Raw genomic sequence first — 26,146 nt, 5'->3', positions numbered from 1 at the left:
GGAGGCTGCCACATTTATTTCCATTTAAACAATGCAGACTGCCTGGCTGTCTGCTGAGCCTGTGCCTCCAATACGTTTAGCCATAGACCCTGAACAAGCGTATGCAGATCAGGTGTTTCTAAATGCAGTCTGACTGGAATGGCCATATGCTTGTTTCGGGTGTGGGATTCAGACACAACTGCAGCCAAAGAGATCATCACCAGGACTGCAAGGAAACTGGTATGGTTTAGAAGGAAATAAATATGGCAGCCTCCATATCCTTCTCACTTCAGGTGTACAGTTTTGCTGTTTATTTAGTGTTTGCCATTACTTAAGTTTAATTTTCTAAAATTGTGTATTAGCAAGTATTCATATAATACTGAACATTAACCTCCCCGGCGTTCTATTGAGATCGCCAGGGAGGCTGCGGGAGGGTTTTTTTTTAATTAAAAAAAAACTATTTCATGCAGCCAACTGAAAGTTGGCTGCATGAAAGTCCACTAGAGGGCGCTCCGGAGGCGTTCTTCCGATCGCCTCCGGCGCCCCCCAGAATAAACAAGGAAGGCCGCAACGAGCAGCCTTCCTTGTTTGGCTTTCCTCGTCGCCATGGCGACGAGCGGAGTGACGTCATGGACGTCAGCCGACGTCCTGACGTCAGCCGCCTCCGATCCAGCCCTTAGCGCTGGCCGGAACTGATTGGTCCGGCTGCGCAGGGCTCGGGCGGCTGGGGGGACCCTCTTTCGCCGCTGCTCGCGGCGGATCGCCGCAGAGCGGTGGCGATCAGGCAGCACACGCGGCTGGCAAAGTGCCGGCTGCGTGTGCTGCTTTTTATTTGAAGAAAATCGGCCCAGCAGGGCCTGAGCGGCAGCCTCCGGCGGTGATGGACGAGCTGAGCTCATCCATACCGCTCAGGAGGTTAAACAATGCTTCACAGAAACTGAGCCTTATCCTGCATTATCAGAAGCATAACTACAAATTGGTAACATTGAAAGAAGACAAGGACGGCAGAGGCTAAGATGGATAGACAGCATATGTGAAGCTATGAACATGCCTACGCAACAATTGAGCATTGCAAACCTTATGCATTCTGAACAATAATCCAGGACACATAGAGCAGGAATGGGGCCTTCAAGTCTGATTTTGCTCCTACATAGTTATAAAAAGGCCTACAATGTACTTATAGCTGCATCACAAAGCCTTGTTCACAAACTGCAGTGATTTGCTACAGACCGCAATTAAAACAGGAAATGCTCTCCAGACTAAAGGTTTTCTTTCTTTGTTAGCAGAAAATCTTTCAAGTGCATTTAACACAGTTGTGAAGGGCTAGCAACAGAACACTGTGTTGCTCCACTGCAGAGGCTGGAATTCAGTAACATTCACTAGGGGGCACAACATTACTCCCATGAGGCCAGTTTCACACTGCCCACCGGCGGTTTTGGTGCCTTGCGACCGGCACCTCTAAAGCAAGCCTTCGAGGATTCCCGTCGGGCAGCAGGCCAAGCAGGAAGTGAGTCTCTCTAGTGCTCACTTCCTGTGGCTGAAGAAAGGAACTGTGCGGAAGAGTATTGCTAAAATACACTTCTGTGTGCCACAACGCTAAATTGAAAAACGCGTCGCCTTAGACGTACATGACTTCTGGTCCGCTGTATGTCACTGTGTAAATCGGCGGTAATGTAGGTATGCGCTCGCGTCGGGGATGCAGAGTATCCAATGTTATATACATTTTGACATTTCCCTGCTAACAATTTGTTATATCTAAAGAGATTAGCTGTATGAATGTGTATTAAATTGACTCGTTTCACCTCTTGCAGTCTCTCTAATCTTTACCCCCCCCCCCCCAATACGCTTTCATCTTAAAACTACTATAAGGTCCATCCTAAGGCCACTTTCAAAAGGACGGCTGAACTGCACATTTGTCAAGCAGTTCAGCGTCCTGTCTGCGTCCTATGAGCACCATTTGGGTGCAATTTAAATGCAGCTGAATGGCAGTTGTAGTAACACCGTGCATGGCAGCAGTGGTGTTACTCCACAGCAGAAAACACTGTACAAGAGAAAGGTGTAGTGTTGAATTATGCTATTCATATGGAGTGAAAAGCCCTCTTACCATCTCCTTCAAAAACAGGCCGGGTCTCCATTGTAGGGGTCGCCTTGGATCCATCATCTGAATTGAGAGTAAGAAAAAAACGAAAGGAAACTACCATTATTGAGGTTAATGCTATCTACTCTGCAGAATTGTTGAATGGTTGGGGTTTGCACGTGGCCCGGCCACGCTGACACACACACACAAACACACGCATACACACAAATACAAAGAAGTACAACAAATCTCCAAATCAAGACATAAACATAACTCTGCACTCATGCAGTAGTGATTACTGAAATTATTTATAAGACTGTGATTATCTCTTACTGAAATGTTATGGCTCCTTTTTCAAAAAGTATTCCTATTTTTATAGATATTTGTTAGAGATGGTGTTATTTTCTTTACATTTTGAGACAATAGCCATGAGACTGGGGAGATCCGCCTCTTTCTTTCATAAGCATGCACTGTTTTATTACATTTGTTCTGTTATGAAAACTTTAAGAAAAACTATTAAAACTGAAAAATATTTCCTATTAACTGATTCATACAAATATAAAAACCACTTAAGAATATTTCATTTCTACCATCAGCTGGTCATGCAAAAGAGCCCTCTGTAAAAAATGACAACCTACAAAAATCTTTGAAGTCATACCTGCAAGCTGAAATCACAAATATGATGTGTTCCCTGTATAGTATTTTTAATAGATAAAAAATATATATGTTTTTAGTACTGAGCACACAAAAAATGGCAAAACAAAAGAGAAAGAAAATAAAGAAAGACAAAAAGATTAAAAACAACAGTTCCTTGTAACACTGTTGTGTTCCTCAACTGTTCACATAAAGTTCTCCCATAAAATCTTGCTGTGTGCTGATGCCTTTATAAAAGCTAGATCTGCATCATTGCAAGTATTAAAAATCACAAACACAATAATTAACATCAGACTGTCTGCATGTGAAAGAGAAATCACTTTCTTTCCTTCAGAGTAGTAGATGGCAGGGATTCAGTGCTGAATTAATGTGTAATGAGTGTAATGGCTAGTGTTAGTTATCCTTTTTAAGCCTAGTATCCTAAACAAAAAAACTCAAGGTGACCAAAACAGATTTCCCTAGAAGTCATGGAACCTAGCCATTCTTATAAAAAGGTAAGTGAACATATGAGTGTTGCCCACTCAACCCAACTCTCCATGAAACTAAAGGACATAACTATAATTGCATATATGTAGTTCTGGCTGTGGTGTTTCCTGAGCGTTTGCAGGAAGGGGCATGGAGAACCTGTCATAAGGTGGGTGGAGCAGCTGAGGGGGTGGAGGATAGCACTGCTTCCAGGTTGAGATCCAGGCATCTGGCAGTTGGACTTGCCCAGAGCTTGGTAGAGGTGCTCCACTATACTAATCAGCATAATAGATTTGATAGGGCCACTCATAAGTAAATACACAACAGTACATTCTATGTGTTAACATTAGCGATGGAGCAATTGGTGCTGATGATCCGTAAACGTACAGATATCACAGATCTGCAATAAGGGCAAGTTCATCACAAGTTTTGTCTCTATGGAGATGACGTTATTATGGTTATCACCAACCCTATCACCACTTCGCCCAACGTGACGGATACATTATTACAGTATAAGTATGTTTCAAGTTTCACTGTTAATAGCGCTATATCCAAAGCTATCTCCTTTAAGCCATTTAAAGGACCTCTATTGTGAAATATTTAAAATACATATGTACATTTCTCCCAGATTAAACTGCACTATAAATTACTTTTACACTGTCACAAAAGGAAGAAAAAGTGAAACACCTATTTTCTTTACCTCCAGACTTTACATATATGCACCATATAGTTCAGTTGTGATAAATTCACAATGCAGGTAGACCAACTACCAACCACTTCCAGGGATATATCCCAGGTCCTAGCCTGATACAGGAACTCTAGAAGTCTTCCCTGTGCACAGTGAAAGGATTATTATGGTGTGTTGGCTATTGTGCAAAGATCCATGCACATGCTAGATTTTATAAAGGCTCAGGTCCACGTCAGTATCAAAACAGTTTATTTCCACCTATAATATGTGATTTAATGTGAAGACGTTATGCTCCTCACACTAAACAGCATTTGCTTTTAAAACAACGGACATCAGGCTAAATTTGACTTTGTTTGACTACCTAAGTTTATCTCAACATGTCACATATCAGGTCAGGTATCCTTTAAAGCAGGAGGATTAGCCTTACTATGCCAGGGAATAAAAACACATATATAAGTAGATAGATACTTGATCTACTTACATAACATATGTTTTGTATTGTCCACATTTTGATTTCAGCGAATTTTATATAGTAAATGAAAATAATTCTGTTCCTGGTGGGAACCACGTCTTTTGCCCACAGTTTGACGCTAAATCCTGATGTCATTCTTTCCCTTAACTTTTTTCTTTTCTCCTCAAATCACTAAGCCTTGCTTGTAAACACAAGTGAGCAGAGGATAATGTTTCAGCTAGGCAGCAGTCTGATCAGCCAACCAGTGAGAAGCAGGAAGGTGGGAGGGTCATTGGCAATGACACCGAAAAGAGCCTGGGGGACTGAGAAAATATAATAACAGCAGAGATTCCTGAATAGTTTGGAGAGCTTGTACTTGCAGGGTGAGATTTCTGGCAGCATTTAAAACACACTGCAGTGTTTAAATAGAATTTGTTTTTTGTGGCTGACAATCCTGCTTTAAACTATTTGCAGCCACATATGGCAAAGCTATATGTGCGCTGCACGGCCATTTTTTTTTTTTGCAGCTGGGGAAGTGTGCCTTCCCCAGCCTGACAGGGTATGCAGAGAGCAACAGGGAGCTTTCCTATTCACCCGTTCCGGACGTCTGGATGGCGTCTCCTCTCCTCCACTGGTGGTGGTGCAATGCCGACATCCTCTTTGGAGTTCCGATGACGATAAACATGTAATCGTAACCCAGGTGGTGGTGTCAGCGGTACAGCGCTGCCCAGTGTTGGAAGAGGGGTGGTGCACCACCGACACCATCCCCCTAGGTTATGATCGCATGTCATATCATGTGATTGGAACTCTGAAGAGGATACCGAGAGTGCAGCGCCGCCGATGGATAAAAAGGAATAGCCAATCCTGGAACAGGTAAATATAAAATAGCTCCCTGCGCAGCTCTGCATAGCTGCATTAGGCAGCTAAATGGCATATGACGTTAGAAGACACCCTAGCATGCATTATCTATCTCGAGATAATGCCTGCAGGGCTGTTAATAGGTTTAACACATCTGCATCATGCATCTGGACTGATGTTTTTTGTACCTATAACTAGGTCTACAGTGAGAGGTGGGTGTGATCACATGCAAGAATGTAATTTGGGGTGTTGCGGGTGATGGGTGACAGAACTTAACTATCTAATGACCGCCTAACACCCATTGGCATGCAATCCTGGGGGCATGTTTTGCAGGAGATCGCGGGTGCCGATCCATGCGCATCTCCACTTGAATGATGAAGCTCTTCTCCGTCATCAGTCCCCCAGTGGCGAGCGCCGCTAGGAGACTGTTAGATAGCGAAACCGCCGTCTATTTACACTGTACAGCACTGTGATCTATGGCTGGGATGTACTGGGGACAGCTAAGTGACAAAAACAGTGACAAAAGAACTAGCTCCGTTTATTTAAAAACAAAGCAAAAAAATATTTACAAAAAACTCCCCAACCATTCTGGGAGTGATCAGAGCCCACCAACAGAAAGCTCAAAAGGGAGGGGGGGGAATCACTTGTGTGCTGAGTTGTATGGCCCTGCAGCGAGGCCTTAAAGCTGCAGTGGCCTAAATAGTAAAGAACAGCCTGGTCACTAGGGGGGTGTAAGCCCACGGTCCTCAAGAGGTTAAGGGGCTGGGTCTTTGTGTCTGAATGCGCCTGACACTTAAAAGACCAGAAGGACAATGAACTTCTTAAAGGTAATTTTAACAATCAGAGTGGTGTAACATAAATCACTCATTAACAATAATAATAGAACTATCAAAATATAGTCACAGTCACTGCCACTACTTGAGTGAAACAAGAATCCTTGCAGACCTGGTGAAATGTCCATTTAAGACCTCTGGTGACGCGGCTTACCTCTGTGAAATAGCTGTAACGTGGGGGGTGCACTTCCCACCTGGGGCAGCCTGCTAATCTGTGCCTGCTAATACTGGTTCTTTCCACTGGTTAAATGTACCCCAACTAGATCAACCTAGCATGGTAAAAGCATGTTGACACTAATGTCGTTAGCTATGAATAGCTACAAGTACATAGCTATTCGTATTCAAAATTTAAATTAGATAGCGCTGCCCGCAGCAGAGGTAGAGGGGGGGGGGGGGTTAACTTACCTATGTCACCACCTATAGCCGATGCATTTCACTTGCGGTCCACGTAACTCCACTACTTCCTCCTTTAAACCCGGAAGAAGAAAATAGAGTTATGTGGACCGTGAGTAGATAACCTCACTAGCAGACACGCATGTTAGTGTAATGCGAAGCTCTATATCTGCAGTGCTATCCTGTGTAGGTAGAATGTGAGGGGTAACAGAATCCGGGCACTGACAACAAAGCGTAATGCCAAAGTCACCTTTAATCCGTTCCCAGCAAGCCTGACATAGCAAGCAGTGTAACAGGCGGTAAGCCTTATACCATTGATATCATTGTATACAGTATATAAATGCACTTTGTTACGGTTAGTGCACTCCTATGTTAGCATCTGGATACATTGGATGTATACCTCGTCCGCCATTAGGATCATGCAATATACATCAGGTTGGTGCAGATGTTTCCTTGCTCCCTTGGTGTCTCTACCATGTATTGTCCACAGGAATAACAGATAGCACTTTGTGCAATTTGGCCTGACGAAGGGCCTTGTGTGCCCGAAACGAGCGTGTCGTTGCCTCATCAAAATTGCATTAAGTCTACAACAAAGTTCTTATTATTGCTATTGTCCTGTATTGGAAGAATCTGCAAGGAACCTCTTACAGAGATACTTTTAATGAATCCCTTTGCAATTTTGTGTCAATAAAGTTTTTGATATTTTTGTACTCAAAAAGATCCTGTATGAACTTTTTTCTGTGATCCTTTCTATATATATGAACACTGTTTGCTAGGTCAGGTTTGCTGGGAATGGATTAAAGGTGACTTTGGCATTACACTTTGTGGTCGGTGCCCAGATTCTGTTACTCCTCACATTCTACCATTGCAAGTTTGTATCTGGTGACACGATCACTGCACCTGTTTCTCCCAGCAGTGCCAAGGCATCTAGTGCCGGTCTACTTCTCTAAATCTCTCTATCCTGTGTAGGCTTTACTCTCTCTGGTTTATTTTTGTTGTTTGAAGAGTGGAGTCTATTCATTCTTTCTTTTTGTAGCGGTTGAAACTCAGTTTTGTAAGATATATATTTTTTGTACATATAGACGCTTTAAAATAAGACGATGTAGACAAGCAACCACAGCTTGTGTCTGAGCTCTTTGGCTGACACAGAGCAATAAGCCTTTAATGAAAATAATAGTGACATTTTGACAGAGATGTCTCCTCACGGGAGATTGAAGATGGGTGGAGATCTTCAGCATCTGCTTTTCCATTCCCATGGATGATTAAAGAATGCCTGCGCTAAAAGATCTGAACTTTTCTTCTGCAGTAATGATGCTTTTGATTTAAAATCTATACTAATATCAGAAATTACATCCACATTGCTGGAGGATTGTGCTCCAGGGATGAGCCAAGATACAGTACCTTCAGCTGGTATTTAAATGAAACAACCACAGCCAGACATTGAGGAATTCTAGGTACATCAAAGTCTTAATATATGGAACATGGCAAAGTTTCATTTTGAATTTTGATGACGGCTCATTTCTTGTCTCACAGAGGTGTAATTAGAAATCATGGGGCGCTGAGCAAAACTTTGATCCCCCCCCCCCCCCCCCCAAAAAATGTTCCTACCCCTCTGCCCCGGTTACCCCTACAGCCAAGTGGCCCTTTGATCCCTCCCTCCAAAAAAAACATGTTCCTACCCCTCTGCCCCCTACAGCCAAGTGGCCCTTTGATCCCCCCGCAAGAAAATGTTCCTACCCCTCTGCCCCCTGGTGAACCCTACAGCCAAGTGGCCCTTCAATCCCTCTCCCCCAAAAAATGTCCCTATCCCTCTGCCTCCTGGTGACTCCTACAGCCAAGTGGCCCTTTGACCCCCCCCCTTCTCCCCCCAAAAAATGTTTCTATCCCTCTGCCCCCTGGCGACCCCTACAGCCAAGTGCCCCATCTCCCAGGAATCATATAACAAGTGTGGTCAATAGTGATAAGCTGAAATTTAGGTTTTTCATAATTACAACAAGAAATTTGCAATTACGACACAAAACTGTTATTTGTAATTATTAGAGAATTCATTATTGCGTGTCGTAATTTCACGTTAAATCGTAATTTTGTGTTTAATTTCATGTTAATCATAATTTATTGCAAAACAAGAAAATTATACGAAATTACAAAATTACCAGTGTACATGAAAATGTGTCCCTTGAGATACTCATAATTACAAAAAATGTAGTAATTATGAAAATGTAATAACCTAAATGATCGTAATTACAGAAAACAAATTGAGTATGGTCATATTTACGCTTAACCAGTTCACCCCCAAGGGTTTTTATCCTAACTGACCAGAGCAATTTTCAGTTGTCAGTGCTCCTCCCTTTTATTCCCTAATAACTTTATTACTACTTATCACAATAAAATGATCTATACCTCGTTTTTTCCGCCACCAATTAGGCTTTCTGTGGATAGTACATTTTGCTAAGAATTTTGTTATTCTAAATGCATTTTAATGAGAAAAACAGAAAAAAAATCATTATTTCTCAGTTTTCAGCCATTATAGTTTTAAAATTAAACATTCTCCTGTGGATAAAACAAACACGTTTTATTTGCCCAGTTGTCCCGATTATTAAACCGTTTAAATTATGTCCCTATCACAATGTATGGCGACAGTATATTATTTTGAAATATAAGTGTTATTTTTCTGTTCTTTTTTTTTTTTTCCGGCCATAACTACAAGCCCCTATGTAATAAATTAAAATTAATTCCCCCCATAAAATATAGAATAAAAAAGCCCCTAAGGCAACACATTTTTTTTTTAAGCTGATTTTTTTTTTTACAAGTGTTTTTTTTTTGGGGGGGGGGGGGGGTGTTGGAAGTGTAATTTTATTAATGATGTGTATATACTTGAAAATTCATCCACAAGATGGCGCTAGTGAACACATTATAGGAAGTGTTCACTTTATTTTTATTTTTTTTACTACACTTTAATTGTTACATTTCCTGTTTATGTGAATGGACGTAGCCGCTGTTCGCAGTCACGTCCATTCACTCCAGGCACTGCGATTGGGTAGAGGACCGTTCGGTCTTCTTCCCCAATCACCCAGCACGGGATCCCGACGGGAACAGCGGCGGTAGCGCCGCGCACACGGCGGTAGCAGTGGCGGGAATGCGCGACGTATTATAACGTCATGTTGCTGTTAATAGCGGTAAGCATGACGTTTTACTACGATAGGATGCCGTTAAATGGTTAAAGTGAACCGAGCATCATTTTTAACACCCAGGGCAGCTCTATAGCAAATAAAAAATGCATTCTAAAAATGTGGTTTATTATTCAAAAAAAACTTTCATTTTACCTCATTTTTTACATCTAAGGGTTAAAATAGCCACTTTGTCCGACCGACCTTAAAGGACCTGCAGATGCTGAGCAGGAGATGGTGGAAAACAGATAAGAAATCACCTCATTAGACTTAATTGACCACAAACAAACCCCCATTGTACTTCAAACAGAAAACTTCAGTTACAGTTGAAACATTTCACACCTAGCCTAGATAATAGCAGTAGTAAAATAGCAGAGGAGTGAGCTTCTGAACAATGGCAGCCCTTTCAGTTATTTGAAGCCAGGAGATGCTTAGATCCCTTTAATTTTGCATTTTTTTGCAATTACAATTTTTTTCAATATGATCGTAATTACAAAAATTATGGGAAATTTCACAAAATTGTAATCAGCACATTATGATCATCACTAGTGGTCACCATGAAAGTCCTATTCATGAAGGCCCTACTTCACAACTCAAGTCTTGGTGCCGGATACCACAGTACACCTTCTGGGGTCTTATAAAGTCCATGCCTTGATGGGTCATCAAAGCTACTTTGTGTACAATCATTTTATTGACCAGTTGTATAAAAAATATTTCTAACAGTGCAACAATGAAAATGGGTAGCAAGGAATCTACCCTTTCCACAAATATGTAGTAAGAGGTCCACCCTTTCCACAAATAGGTAGTAAGAGGTCTACCCTTTCCACAAATAGGTAGCAAGGAATTTACCATTTTCACAAATATGTAGTAAGAGGTCTACCCTTTCCACAAATAGGTAGAAAGGGGTCTCCCCAACCCCCCTCCCCCCCCCCCCCCCGCGCGCGTACACACACACACACCATCATCATCAAAGTTATTTGGGAGCCACATAGGGGACTTTTTAATGTTTTGCCTGATAAGTGATATAACTGCATATCTACAGTGCTATTGTCATTAACTGATCTGCCTGGTCTGCTCTTGCTTACACTTTGACCCTTCACAGACTTTGTTCCTGTACGAGTCCTATCTCAGCGGTTTTCCACTATCTATCTATCTATCTATCTATCTATCTATCTATCTATCTATCTATCTATCTAGTGACACTTCTAGCATAAGAAATTAGCAAATATTGTTTCCACCATTATTTATGTAATACATGATAGCAAGGAAATATAATGGACACATTTTTATTTTAAAATATAATATTGTTTTGGTCAGTTACTTTTAAGATGATTTAATGTAATGCTGTTATTGTTCCAAAATGTATTTGAATATTGTGATGTTTTATTTCACAGGTGTGCTACTGCATACATTTGAAATCGGCGCCGGCAGATTCGGGCACAGGATACAGCGATATATGGCTGATCCTGCTTCTGCACAAGTCCCGGCCGTATTAATTACTATTCCCCCTCCAGGCCGCCATGGATGGTGGGGGAATGATATAATTCGGCCTCCAGCTGTTGCTGGAGGCCGAATTATTGTGTTTTAAAAGCAACCTCAGCTCCGTCTTCTGACGGCGCCAACGTTACTCACTGAGCGCCGCCATAGCTGTAATTTCTATTACAGTCTATGGTGGCGCCGGCTGCGCCCAAATCTTCCTGCGCTGAAAAGCACTGCTCCGGTGCTACCAACTCCTGTTTCCTCACAAGCAGTAACAGCAACAGACCAAGGCACAAATCAATTTTTCTCCTGAATTTCCTCCTAGGTGATATTTTAATTAATTGTAAATAAACCAGCAAGAAAGAACATTTTCAAAATAATTTTGACAGTACTTCTTACCTAAGGCCCGGTTCACACTTGCGGTGGCCCTCCGGAATCGCCGTGCCGGAGCCGCACCGCCTGCAGAACGGACGGAACGGACGCACGGCATAGCAATTAAAGCCTATGCGTCCGTTCACATGGGTCCGTTCTGCAGAACCGGAGCCGGACCGGATCCGGGCCGGATCCGGACTCCGGCCTCCGTTCCAACATGCGCTATTTTTTCATCCGGCCCCTCCGGCAGCCATATCCGGGGCGGAGCCGGACTGCACCATCCGGCCAATACAAACAAATGGGAACCGGAGGCCGCACAACACACTGGCTGAGAAATCCGGATGTTCTACCCCACTTCCTATGCGGATTTTTGCGGCGATATTGGCTGGGGACACATGGGCAAGCATTTTGGAGTGGAGCAGCACGAGCTGGAGGTGTTGGCAGGATGTTGGCAGCATGTCGGAGGTGGAGGTGAGTGCTAAACAGCAGAGGGCCTGATTCCACAGGTCCCCCTTCTGCTGACCTCCCAGACCCCAACATTTTTTTTTTTTTTACGTTAACTTTGCCAAACGGATCCGGATCGCATCCTGATTACCACCTGATGCAACCTGACCGGATCCGGATCGGATCCGGATCAGAACCGTACGGTTCCGATCCGGATCCGGTCCGGATCCGGTCAGGTCATCCGGTCCGTTTGGCAAACAACCGCTAATGTGAACCGGGCCTAATTTTTATAACTTTTTCAATTGCAAAGTGCTGAAAAATTATCTCCTAGGTAAAAACTCAGGAGAAAAAGTTAATTGCATGTGGGCCCATGGCCTTTTAATCAATTCACTTTTTCTCCAAAGTTTTCTCCTAGGTGATATATATCCACTTCCTTATATCCACTTCCTTATTAATAAAACGCTGTTTAAGCCACCCTCAAGCAAGAAAATACTCAGAATAGCTATGACGGTATTTTTTCACTTGCTATTTGGTACTTGGGCTGAAAAGTTATTTTAAACAGAAGATATATAATTATCTCCCAGGAGAAAACTTAAGAGAAAAAGTGAATTGAATAAGGGCCTATGTTTGATTGTGGTATAGATAAAGTATAATGTTGTTTAATATGGTAGCATTTTATTTATTTATCTGATCATGTAATGTAGCACTTTGAACGTTACAGCATGTATTTTCATATTGAAATATTTTATTTCACAGTCATGTGCCAAACTCTAATATGGATCTTAAATAGTAGCAGCTTCCCCAAAAATGAGACAGCACCTTCTCTTTGCTTTTTTTTCAAGAATATCTTATAGTAATGTTGCATTTTTAACCTGTTTAACAAATGTCTTCATTGTTTTTAAAGTTTAGCATATCATTGTAATTAATTTCTCCGGATGCAATGTACTATGTAAACTAAGTGCTTCCAGCTTTATTTGTCTATTAACATACGCATACGCATACACATATATGGTGTTGCGCTGATCCACCTTTTGCGCAATTTTCAATTTTATTTGATTAGCCGCACCCAGGCTATGCATATACATAGGTTAGGATTTAGTTAGTGTTAGGCCCCTCCCATGGAGGATCGACTTCTTCGCAGTGGGAGGGACGAGTACTTAATAGGTTGCATGCAAGCTGTTACAGGAAACTAACATCCTCCTCCAGTGGTAGACAGGTCATGTGTATGCTCAGTGTGTATTATATCCCACAAGTGGGGCTTGCACTCTTTTGCAGGTAGGCACTTGCCTGTTTTTAAGTAGCGCTGTTCATTTCCTTGCCATGTCTATTAACATATTGCACTTCTAAAGTTTAGAGAAGAGATTATGATTACAGGAGTTCAGTATCCCGTGACAGACCTGTTAATTTAATTCAACAGACCCACAGCACATGTACAAACATTTGCAACGTTTTATAATGTTGTAATAATTTTTAATATTTTTATAATGTTTTTACATTTTTATTACTCAGTCTAAGACTATTTGTGCTTCAGTATTCATTTTCGCATCATGTTTCTTCTACAGGTGTCATGGGTGATGGCAAGACAAGCAATGGCAATATTTGTCTAGTATTGCAGGACTGAGACTTTGGCAGAAGGCAGAATACATATGGAGGGATTTTACTGAATAAATTAGATTGCTGACAAATGCTAAAGTCCCTTACTCACAGTGGGATATCTGAGGGGGCCTCTGTTGGCCGACAGGGATTGGTACACAATCGAAGCTGTACAGGTACGTCATTAGTCTCCTGGCGAGGGATGAGTCTGTTGCTATGCGTGGGTGTGGAGGGGAGAGGGAGAACAAGTGGCGTGTGAGGGGCAGGGGATTGGGCAGAACAATGCATTTGCGCGGTGCTCGTGTATCAGGATCACTATAGATCTGGCACGCCACATGCTGATCTGTACGCACGCTGGTCTGACTACAGATTTTTGCCCGTATCGGTCGTTATTGTCCACCATGGCTCAGTTCATAGTTCAGACCAGCCTGTGCATGTAGCTTGAGTAAAGAACCTTTGTGGCCACTGCCAGTGTTTAAAGAAAGGTATTTTGGAGAAGTGACTTATGAATGGACAAAGTAGAGGGTGAGCAGTCACCCTGGAATGAAAAAATGCAGAGACACCAGGAGCCCTAATGGTGCAGTATGTCACAAATGATAGAAGCAAAATAATATAAACAGAGGGTACTCACAAGAGGAAGTTGCAACAGGGCAACCAACCACTGCAGGCAGGTGGAGATCAATATATCCACTCCACTCGGGTGTCCAGGCTAGTCGGAGATGGTCGCACTTTGAGGAAAGAGCCCTAGGGGCCTGTAAACGGGGTCCAAGGGTATCCCGTACCCTGAGCTGGGGGAAGGGGTATACAATGCATAACAAACAGGATGAAAAGGTGCCCAGAGAATTACAAAATGAATTAAAAACAATCAAATAAATACAATTTGAGGTGGCTTACCTCAATTAAGACAAATTTATATAAGAACTTTAATAGCACTGGCAACACGTTTCGTAGGTGCCCGAATCTTGGCTCTTCAGACAGCGAGGAACTTGATCTGGCCTGAGGAGGTAAGTGGGGACCCACGAAACGCATTGCCAGTGCTGTTATAGATCATTTTAATACGAATTTGTCTTCATTGAGGTAATCAACCTCAAACTTTATTTATTGTATTGTTTTTAATTCATTTTATCATTCTCTGGACTCCTTTTTATCCGGTCTGTGACTAATGAATGGTTGTAATACTTTTGCTAAACTGAGACCAAGCTGAGGCTCAGATTGCAAGAGAAAAATGATTACATTGATTGACATTTTTAAAAATGTACCAAGAAAACCCCCCAAAACAAAAAAATCAACACCAAATAATATCTGATCTAAAAAAGCAATTATAATCAATCATTGATTTTGAGCCACTAAAAAGATCTGAGAAACCCATAACTGGCTGTTTAGCAACACCGCACCGCACAGTATGTTATGTAACTGTGAGGGTTGAGGCCCACATTTTTGGCAATGTTTTGGGATCGCTTTCAATTGCTAGCGATTTCCCGAAATGCTTTGCCAATGTAAGTGGATGGAGCAGATCCCACTGGAGCGATTGAGGTTAGGGAAATCGCAATCACAAGACATGCAGCCATTTGTGAGCATTTCCATTCTACTGTATTGTATAGGAGCAGGGAAATCGCTTCCAAAATCACTTGCAAAGTGCTATCACAAATTGCTAGCAATTGCGATTTGTTATGGGTCCCAGGCCTGAGTCTGATTCCTTGACTTTCTCTCCCCTACCCGCAAACCTTCACTGCTGCCCATGGCAAGAATTTTCACATAAATGATACATAGACGCACAGATTGGCTAGCAGGGCACAGGAAGGGACAGGGGAAACTGTTATGCAAAATCAGAGCCATGCTGGTGTACAGGCTGCATCTGTACAGGTTTCTGTTAATATGGAAGTGTTTGGAAAGAGTAGGGGGCCATCGGGCAAAATCAGTAAGAGTTTATAATCGCATTATTTATCAAGAGGAAATTTGAACGATTATAGTTACATTATTTATGAGTGGGCAATTTGGACTTGATTTGGCCTATTTATCTTATAATAACAAATCCTGTAAGTACATCCACAATTTCACCAATTCAGATTTTTAATCATTTGAAATGTAAATGTCTGCCATATTTTTAAAAGCCGCCTCACGTGCTTATAAAGATTCTTAGTTCACAAGCAGTTAATGTGTCACTGACTTTAGTAAATTAAACTGGACATTTATTCTAATATTCTGGAACAGTGATGGACAAGATAAGGAGCCTTACTGCCTGTTTAATAAATGCAATGAAATCTAGTAAATCATGTGTGGAATTTGTTGGCCTTCGATAAAACAAGCAATAGTCCAAAAATGTGGGTCTTATAGCGAACCTAAAGTGAAAAAAACTATTGTATCTATCCTCCCACTCCTAAAAAATTTAGATATTCCAGAGTTTTAGGTTATGTTTAAAAACATAAACTTAAAATTGTTTAGTCTCAGCTCAATAACAAAGTCTGTCCAGTGTCTCAGGCCTAGAATCCACTAGCAGTATGTTAATAAGCCATTTCTAAGCGCTTGTAATTTTAAAAACTCTTGCTATTGTAATGCTGTGGGCAGGGCCGCCATCAGAAATGTTGGGGCCCTTCACGCCTTATAAGGCCTGGTCTCCCCCCCCCCCCCCTGGGCCCACCCACTGGTTGCTATGCCCGTCCACTAGCGACCCCACCCGTGTCCGTGCGCAAGGTGCCCTGTAGCGAAAAATGTGCATGGCTCCAACACAGGTGATGCCCCAGTATAGGTAGCCTAGTATGGGTGGTGCACCAGTATAGGTTGGACAGGTACAGATGCCCCCAGTATAGGTAGCAAGCTATAGGCGCCCCAGTATAAGTAGCCAAGTATAGGTGGTTCCCCAGTATAGGTAGCCAGGTATAGGTGGTGCCCCAGTATAGGTATCCAGATATAGGTGGTGCCCCAGTATAGGTAGCTAGGTATAGGTGGTTCTAGCCCCAGCATAGGTAGCCAGGTATAGGTGATGGTCCAGTATAGGTAGCCTGTAGCCAGATATAGGTGGTGCACCAGTATAAAAAGTCCGCTGTAGCGGGCTCACTCATCTACTCCCCACGTTCAAGTGCTGATGTCACTCTTCTCTCAGTGCTGGAATGCGGTGTGCTGGTTAGTGAGCCTCAGGCCCGCAGCAAGCACATGCACCCCTTCCAGCGCTTTGGGGGGGGCAGGGCCCCCAGAAGCCCTGGGCCCCTCACTGCAGTGTCAGTTGTCCCCCCCGATGGCTGCCCTGGCTGTGGGTGTGACCCCACTTGAGGAATGTGATTTTGTAAAAATCCCCAATAGCATTGAATTAACAAAATCTTTTCAAATCACACGTGCTTAGAAAATGCTGCTAGTGGGTTTGAGCCCTCACAGTGGTAAAATATATGAACTACTGACCTTTTATCTAGCCCGTCACTCAGAATCCCAATTACCTGCCAGAAAAGTATTGTATGGCTGTAATTCCTTATCAGTGAGGGACACTGGGTCCTGACTGGGGAGAGGCTGTCTGTTGCATAGCTGGATATTAACTCTTTTAGGCAAAAAAAGCAGAAAATAAAAACAGCATATTTATTTGCTTGCCACTGTACATACACATGTCTATACACATGTCTATCTCGTCATGTCACATATCACTTAAGGTTCCATTTAAATAAACACACAACAGAAGGTAAACTACATTAAGGTAAAAATTAAATGTATTCAGCTGAATGAAGATTCAGTATTGCCTTGAACAGCATAGCATAAAGAAAATTCAATAGGTGTAATATACAAAATTTCACAAAGCCATTTTAAAATGTTCAGTGGTATGGGCAAAATAAATATATATAAAAAATATATAAAATGTTTTACTTAGAAAATAATGAAAGAAGACTTGTATTTTACTAAGCACATAAATAAAAGCTGAAAAAGACAAGGGGGAAAAGTGTCTAAACCAGTGCAAGGAAAACTGGTACAAAAGTGTAATGGATTGCGGAGACACCACCGCGCGGTCTGACAGCGAGGTGGCCGGTTCCGCGTTCAGACCGGCGGTTTCTCCGCAGCAGCATGCGTCTGGTTTGTCTGAGCCTAGTAGTGCACACAGATGGAGAGCTACGCGCGCGCGCTAACAGGCAGGCCCTTTATGCCAATAGGAGAGGGATCAGCTGATCAGGACGATCAGCTGATCCCAGCGCAGTAGGTGATTGGCTGAATGGGACTGGGCGGCGCTGAAGAGCGCTCTGCTATATATACTTCTTGTTTGTCAGTTGCTGGTTGTCTGCCGTTGCGAATGCTTATGTGTTAGCACTCAGACCATAGTCAAATCCCTCAGTGTGTTTGAACCAGGTGGACCTGGGAATTCACACTTAGCCAGATTACTGTGTTATTACTGTGTTATACTTTAGACCAGTTCCAGGGTGTAGAGACCACGGACCTCACACCCAAGATTAGGGATACTGTGTCATTGCTGTGTTATACTTTAGACCAGTTCCAGGGTGTAGAGACCACGGACCTCACACCCAAGATTAGGGATACTGTGTCATTGCTGTGTTATTCTTTAGACCAGTTCCTGAGTGTTGAGACTACGGACCTCACACTCTAGACTAGACCTCTGCTTGATATCTGTTATGACCTATTGCTCTCTCGATCTCTGATTCGGTACCTTTGCATATCAGATTACCTGTTGCCAACCCTGCCTGTCCCTGGTTACCGAATCAGCTTTCTGTCTCTGTACTTTATCTGCTCGTGTGTTGCCGACCCGGCCTGGCCGACCCTTCTACCTGTGGCACCCCCCCGGTGGGGTGTCCAGGAGTTGCAGGGACTCCCTGTCCTTCAGAGGGACCTCTCTGCAATCCAGTTAGGGACTCTATTCCATAGGAGTCCTTTGACTGCAGTAGAGTCTGATTCCCAGCAGTTCAGGGAATCACCGACTCTCTGGTTATCTCCAAACTACTAGGAGATACTCGTTATACGGTCTAGGGTCACCTGCTCCTCAGGTGATCCAGGCTCATATACTGTTGCACCAAAACACTTACATTTCATCAGGTGTCCAGAGGGTAGTTATACTTGTATTATTGGGGATTCTGAAGATCATTAATAATCAGGTATATATCTGTATTCTTGGTGATACTGCAGATCACCAATAATCAGATTCTCTCTGTGTGCTGACACCGATCGTTACAGAACGGCAGACCTGAAAAACAAAATGGAGGCACTTAACAGTGCGTCTTGATACACTCACCACCTCGGTGGAAAATTTCATCAGAGTGCTGGATGGTCAGCAGGCCCAGATCTCTGCTTTATCTGGGTCCTTACAGGTCCTTCAAACGGCTGTAAATTCAGTGCGATCTCCTCCAGTTACAGACTTGCGTATGTCTGTACCCGAAAGGTTTTCTGGTCATAGATCTGACTTTCAGAATTTTAAGAATCGTATAATGTCGTATTTTGAACTGAGACCTAACTTGTCAGGAACAGAGGCACAGAGAATTACATTTATTAAGACCCTGCTGTCAGGAGATGCTCAAACTTGGGCATATAGCCTGCAGACAGGGCACGAGGCGCTGACATCAGTAGAGGAATTTTTTAAGTCCATGGCCATAGTTTATGATGACCCGGACATTGCCTCTACTGCTGAGCGGAAGTTAAAAACCTTGCGTCAAGGCAAGGATCCAGTAGAAGTCTATGCAGCTGAATTCAGAAAGTGGTCTGTGTCAGCTAGGTGGGGGCTTTTGCACTACTAGATTGTTTTTTATCGGGGTTGTCAGACGCAGTTTCAGAGTTGATGTTGGGACACCCTGAACCAAAAACTATTGATGAGGCAATCTCTTTAGCAGTACGGGTTGATCGCCGTTTACGGTATCAGAAGCAAACCCGTGGTAAGAACGTGGTCAGATATGTCTCTTACTCCTCTCCTCCACCCGTCTCACCTCCGTCAGAACCAATGCAAATTGGTCAGTCCAAGTTGACGCAGATGGAGAGGAATTGCAGGAAAACAGAACAGCTCTGTTTATACTGTGCAGAGGAGGGCCATAGAGTGCAGAATTGCCCCAAGAAGTCGGGAAACGCTGCCGCCTAGGTGTAGTCAGAGGTAATACCCTAGGCGCGCAGTCTTTACCTCTAGACAACAATCGTTTGCTCCTTCCCTGTTCTGTCACATGGAAGGGTCAGACTGTTACCACTGAAGCTTTCGTTGACTCTGGTTCAGCGGCTAACTTTATAGATTACGACTTTGCAAAAAAATTGGGAATTCCTATACTCCCATTGGACCAACCGATTCTGGTCACTGCGGTAGATGACTCTCCTCTGCAAAGTAAACATCCTTTGTCCCGTACTCCGAATTTAAGGTTCAGTGTTGGGGTACTGCATGAGGAGAATCTGCAATTTCTGGTATTGGGTATGGCAACCTCCACCGTCATTCTTGGCATGCCCTGGTTACAACTTCACTCCCCTCAGATAGACTGGGTTTCAGGTCAGCTAACGAGCTGGTCGACCCATTGTTATCATCATTGTCTAGCGAAAGTAACCATGGGTAATACCAGCATTCAGGTTGAAGGTGTGCCAAAACAATACGCAGAGTTTGCTGACGTCTTCTGTCCCAAGTCGGCAGAAAAACTTCCCCCCCACCGTACCTTGGATTGTCCCATTGATTTGAGATCCGGTTGTATGCCTCACAGGGGTCACCTCTATAATCTGTATGGGCCTGAGAAACTAGCTATGCAGGAATACATCAGAGAAAACTTGGCTAAAGGGTTCATCCGTCCCTCCCGTTCACCAGCAGGGGCAGGATTCTTTTTTGTAAAGAAAAAAGATGGAGGCCTTCGTACTTGCATTAATTATAGAGGCCTAAATAAGATAATGGTGAAAAATCGCTTACCTTTAATTGACGATTTGTTCACTCAGGTGACCAACGCCAAGATTTTCTCAAAGCTAGATCTTAGGGGTGGATACAATCTGGTGCGTATTAGAGATGGTGACGAATGGAAGACAGCCTTTAACACGCCCAACGGGTATTATGAGTACCTAGTGATGCCCTTCGGGTTGTGTAACGCCCCGGCTGTCTTCCAGGAGTTAATTAACGAGGTATTCAGGGAGGTGTTGGGGAAGTTCGTCCTAGTCTATCTGGATTAGCAGGGTGATATCGGTGACAGAAAGGCAAAAATGAAGAGATAAAATGTGTACCCACTAGAGCGGAGAATGGACATTTTTATTCCATTCTCCGCTTATCACTAAACAGACAGTGAACGGCTCAATTTTATCCATTGCAGTAAGCAGACCGCACTTCTGTGCAGTCTGCGATAATCCCGGACAAGAGGATGGAGTGCCCCATATAGCTTACGGGGGAGCGCATCCATCCCAGGCTGCATGTGGACCATGGTGGACCATCAGAGTGGCCACTACACTGTCCGCTCCCGCTGGCTGCACGTGGTCCACCACCAAGTGGGAACAAAGCCTTACTTTGATTTGTCTTATTCCAAGCTGCATACAATTTGCTTTACATTTGCTCGCAAGCTGGAATTATTATGTCTAATCTCAAGCAAAGAAAAGTTAAGTTTGGTTATGCTTTTGATCAATCCTTTTCCCATTTACCTAAATGGATCATAAGAATTATAACACTCTATTCTACATGCTCAGTAAAAAGAGTTCTTACTGATCCCAGACAACCAATGATGCGTTAAAAGGAGTTTTTGACAACAAAATTAGCTATATGTTTCATGATAAATGATGAGCAGCAACCTCGTTAAATCCATAATGATAACGACTGACATATTTCACGTCAGTGACGCCTTGCCATCAATCACCGACTGACTACACGCAAGATAATAATAAACTTAAAAGGAAATTCTGGCTATTGGGACAATAACACATCTGCACTATGTTAGGCTGGCTATCAGTGGGTTTTATCAACAATACTTCCACAGCTTCTAATCAGAACTAATACAAAGTAGAGCATTTGAAGCGGTAAGTTATTGTCAGGATACAAGCTATATGCTAAGTAGCAAAAAAGCACAAAATAATAGAAAACAGTAAGCTTACACTGAATAAATGAATTTTCCTCTGCTGCTTTGTTGTCATACAGACGAGAGACTTCAAAGGTTATCCAGGCTACAGATGTGAAATTAGCATGCAATGAGGACGGCCGGGGAACAATTCGCCTGGCTTTGTGGCAAACACGAGTTATGCTTCTTTTCCCTAACTCACTGTGCAGGTGCATCTCTGGGAGAAAATAGACCGCTTCTAAGGAGGGAGAGTGCAAAGCACAGAATGTGCCTGGCTGTGACAGCAATTCTTCTTCTCCCCTCTTCTGATTAAAAGCAAGGCACTGGAAACAGCGGGAAGCCCTCTCAGCCCCTAATGGCACCATTCAAAGCCTCTTGTGTTTGCCTTTTTGATTCTTGATTGACAAATTCACTGTGTGGCTCAGGCAATGGCTACCGAGAGGACAATGTTCATTGGCTCTGCCTATTCTTGCATGGGACTTTTCAGAAAACCAAACACAAGTGCACAAGATTCTTGAATGCAAGTCAAAGCAGAATGAGGAGACTCTGGTGAGTGAACTATAGAGGAGTTAATTGTGTGCAGCGTACAATACACGTATTCTGATAGCACACAAAGAACTTTCTCACTCAGGTCCTTCAATAGCATTATGTCAAAAGTCCCAGAGCCCACTGCGTTAATAGCAACCCTCTTACTTTAAAGCTGAACCTTTGCGATTATTACAACACGGGGACTCAACAAGGTGCAATTGTATCAGTAGTACAAACTCCTTATACAATGTAATAGAAAGTTTACTATTTGGTTTAAAGGTGAACTTGTGGATAGTGAATCTATACAGCAGTCTTTAATTACAGCAGATACCATAAGGTATCAATAAAATTAGATAGGGATGCGCCTGGGATCACCGTATATACTTGGCTATAAGTCGAAAAATGTAGGACTCGCAATGTAAAATTGTAGGGGTGGCCTTATCTGGGAGTCAGTCCTAAATCGATCCACTTATAGCCAGGAAGCAAGAGGGGGGGGGGGAGGGTTCCCCCTTAGCTTAGAGCAGCAGCTTGGTTGAGATTTGGAGGAGCCCTCTCTCCAAAAATACTGTTAAAAACAACTAAAATCCTAAAACAAGCATTTGGTGTAATTCAGCTATCTCAGATCAATATTCAGTATCTGCTGTCAATCCCTTGAACTCCCTCTATTCCCTCCCACCTCCAGTGCTCGCCCCCCCTTATGCCCCCTCAGTTGCAAAATTGATAGACTGTCTAGTGAAATGCGCTGCTTTTGTCATTTTAGTGTGCTTTGTTGTACTATTACTGTACTCTGTTGTACTATTCCTACTATTCCTTCCTAGTCCTGTCCACTGAGCCTTGTTGTACCATTCCCACCTCTACTCTGAACCGTGCAAGTGCCAAAACCAATTGTGGGCATGGCCCTTGTGCTTGGTGAATAAAATTCTTCTGATTCTGATTAATTACACAGTTGATCTTGTGCAAAATTAATAAAAAGTACAAGTTTAAGAAAATTAATAAGGCAACTTAATAAAGAAAATAATACTTCAAATAAAATGCAATAGTTATGCACACGTGTTCTATAAAATGTTACAAAATAATAATACCCTCATGCATGCATACATTCACTCATTGAGCCACCACTTGAGCTGGGGGGAGGCAAAAAGAGTGCAAAAATGTGCAAATTATGCTTAGAATTGGTTAAAAATGAATAGAAATAAAATTGCCTAAAAAGTCTATGCAAGCTATTAGTTTATATAAGTTGTGATGAAAAGTGCCTCCAGTCCTGCAGGGATTAATTAGACCAGATAATTAACTGTATTGCAAGCTTATGACACCATCATAAAAGTTAGCTGCAAGCCAGGTGAATTTGCAAGTTGAATGCCCAAGGAATAACATAAAAAAATTCAGTACATTTCTGTCCTGCACCTGCACATATCCCAGTTGATCCAGAGGAAGGCAAAAAACCCTTATAAGGCCTGAGCCAATTCCTTCCCAAGAACAGGTGGCAGTCAGATTGAGGGCTGGTGCACACCAGAGCGGTTCTGGAGCATTTTTTAAAACGCTTGCAGGTGGAAAACCGCTTGGCTAATGAAAGTGAATGGGATGGTGCACACCATAGCGGTTCGTTTTTTCCACAAACGCAAACTCGGTGCTGCAGCATTTTTTAGATTTCTGAGGCGTTTCTGCCTCAATGTTAAAGTATAGGAAAGTGGAAAAATGCTCTGAAAAACGCTAGATCAGAGCAGTTTTCCAGGCGTTTTTGTTACAGAAGCTGTTCAGTAACAGCTTTTACTGTAACAATATTTGTAATCTGCTACACAAAAACGCTCCAAAAAATGCTAGGCATGTTTAGAAAACCTCTCTAAACATGCCTAGAATCGCTCTGAAATCTGCTTCAAAAACCTCTAGCGTTTTGCAGATCTGCTAGCGGTTTTTGGTGTGCACTGGGCCAAAATCTGTAGATCAACTATGTCGGATATTATAGCCGTGGGTGTCCTTCAATGCAAGTAAAGCATCGAAGCCTCTCGAGTGTTTGCAGACCTATTTACGAGTACATTTTGCATGAGAGAACTATGCATTTTCTGTTTACCATAAATGTATGTCTAGTTCATATATCTCTGAGATGGACAGTTGTGAATAAAAAGTTCACTAGCACTATAGCTTTCAGTTTTACATAAGGGGGCATAAAAGGGGTATATTATTGACACACAGTTCTAGATGTGTATTAAAATAGAACAAAGCAAAGCAAAGAGAACAAAAAATACAAAAAGAAGAAAAAATACCCAAGAAGATTAGTAAGTGGGAGTGAGGCAGGCACCACAGACTTTCATTGCTATAGGCTGTAATCATCCCAGAGAGATTCACACTACCCAGCAGCAGGAGTGGCAGGCACTGAATTCCGCCTGAGGAAGTGGGCACAGACCCATGGAACATGATGCCAGTGCACATTAGAGTTCATTCTTATTATACGAATTTGTCTTCATTGAGGTAAGCCACCTCGCACCTTATTTAATTTTAGTAGTTTTTAAAGTGGCACTGAAGCGAAAAAAAATTATGATATAATGAATTGGTTGTGTAATACGGATAATTACTAGAACATTAGTAGAAAAAAAAATACTCTCAAATTTTTATTTTCAGCTATATATTTTTTTTTATAACATTGCATCATTCTCTAATATTTGCAGTTTACACATTACTCAGCATTCTAAATTATTTCCCAGAGCAGGCTAGTGAACTTTTGAACTATCCTCTGCAGAAAAAAACCAAAATACAGTGACAGATACTTAAGATAATAAGCTTCAGGAGACAGAGCTCTCTGCCACTTTGAAAGTCGTGGAGAGATCAGTGGCTCTTTTGCATAGATAACAACTGGAGTTTATTGAAGAGACTCTGTAACAAAAAAAAGTTCCCCTGGGGGGTACTCACTTTGGGACGGGGAAGCCTCAGGGTCCCAATGAGGCTTACCCCTCCCCTGTAGCTGCAGGCAATCCAGAGCTGGCTCCCCGAAGCGTCCCGCAATCCGTGCTAGACAAGCCTGACGAGGCTTGCTATAATTACCTTCCCTGGCTCCAGCAGGGGCGCTGTTGTGGTTTTCAGCACAGAGATAGAAGGAAATATCTGATCTTTGTCGGGTCTGCTCTACTGCGCAGGCACAGGGGACTTGCGCCTGAGCAGTAGAGTGGCCCGACAGCGATCGGCTATTTCCGCCCATCTCCGAGCGGAGAGCCGATACTGCGCCTGCGCTGGAACCGGAAAGGTTAATATTTACATCCCTGCCGTTCCCGGAGCTTTTTTTGCCGCCGCCGTGGGACACAGGAGGAGGGGAAAGCCTCGATAGGATCCGGAGGCTTCCCCCACCCGAGGGGAGTACCCCCAGGGGAGCTTTTCTTCATTACAGGTTTTCGTTAGCTCTTCCTGTATTGTAAACAATATTAGACTCATATCTCTGCTGCTAATGTTTTATTTCTTAGCTGTACTACACATACAAATCATTATATCATAAGTTTATTTTCACTTCAGATTCCCTTTAACGCATTTTTTATCATAGCTTGGGAACAGATTACTAAACTAGAAGATGGTATTTTCAGATCTGCAACCAGATATAGGCTATAATATCATCATTTTGAGCCTTATAAGGTCAGGAGGCTTCTATAAAATCCTGGTACACCATACTTTCTTGATTGAGGTATTGGCCTCGATTCATAAAAAGCAGTGCGATAAAGAAAAAATCTTGATGGGAAAATACCGCACTCGGTATTTTCCTGGTCTGTGTGCTAATTCATAAAGATTTCCCCAGCTGCCTTTGAAGGTCGGTAAATTACCGCAGCCCCATGAGCGGTAGAGTAGAGCAGTGTGGCGATTCTCTCTTTTGCTCTGCACAAATGACTCCACAAATGACTCCGAAAGATGACTCGCACAGACTTTCCCTGCCTGCTCAAATGACTCACACAGACGGCTCTCTGGCTCTCTCCACAAATGACTCAAACAGACTTCGGCTCTCTACACTTTGCATTCATCAGAGGTGTCGGTAACTTGTTAACGCCTCACCAGAGATGTCGGTAACTATGGTCAGGTTTACCGCTTGTTGCAGGCTTTTTGAATTAACATTTGCTGACAATTTACTGACATGTGTTGGCGGTAACTACAGCCAAGTCGGTAATTTATCTCCCTGGTCGGTAATGTCAGCTTTTCATGCGGTAACAGCCTTTATGAAATG

At 42.8% G+C, this 26,146-nt stretch overlaps 2 protein-coding genes across 17 annotated transcripts in view; one reads left to right on the top strand and one right to left on the bottom strand.

Moving 5' to 3' along the window:
* Positions 1–26,146, bottom strand: part of SMOC1 (SPARC related modular calcium binding 1) — a 418,437-nt gene that overhangs the window by 79,242 nt on the left and 313,049 nt on the right. For 6 of the 12 annotated variants that reach the window (XM_068254051.1, XM_068254050.1, XM_068254055.1 and 3 more), the window contains one exon: positions 2,084–2,173. The exons of 3 other annotated variants lie outside the window; for them this stretch is intronic. In XM_068254051.1, coding sequence (XP_068110152.1) covers positions 2,084–2,173 — 90 coding nt within the window. The remainder of the gene's footprint in view (positions 1–2,083; positions 2,174–26,146) is intronic. 3 more of the 12 variants (XM_068254053.1, XM_068254058.1, XM_068254059.1) reach the window with 1 other exon arrangement.
* LOC137532982 (son of sevenless homolog 2-like) overlaps positions 1–26,146 on the top strand; it is a 199,955-nt gene that overhangs the window by 127,578 nt on the left and 46,231 nt on the right. For all 5 annotated transcript variants that reach the window (XM_068254066.1, XM_068254064.1, XM_068254062.1 and 2 more), the window contains one exon: positions 13,423–13,629. Coding sequence is in view for 4 of the 5 variants with exons in the window: in XM_068254064.1 (XP_068110165.1) it covers positions 13,423–13,481 (59 nt within the window). In the remaining variant the exon portion in view is untranslated. The remainder of the gene's footprint in view (positions 1–13,422; positions 13,630–26,146) is intronic.

Source organism: Hyperolius riggenbachi, chromosome 9 (assembly GCF_040937935.1).
Source record: "Hyperolius riggenbachi isolate aHypRig1 chromosome 9, aHypRig1.pri, whole genome shotgun sequence".
Lineage (NCBI taxonomy): Eukaryota > Metazoa > Chordata > Amphibia > Anura > Hyperoliidae > Hyperolius > Hyperolius riggenbachi.
The sequence above is the reverse complement of the archived record's forward strand: the minus strand, read 5'-3'. Positions and strand labels throughout refer to the sequence as shown.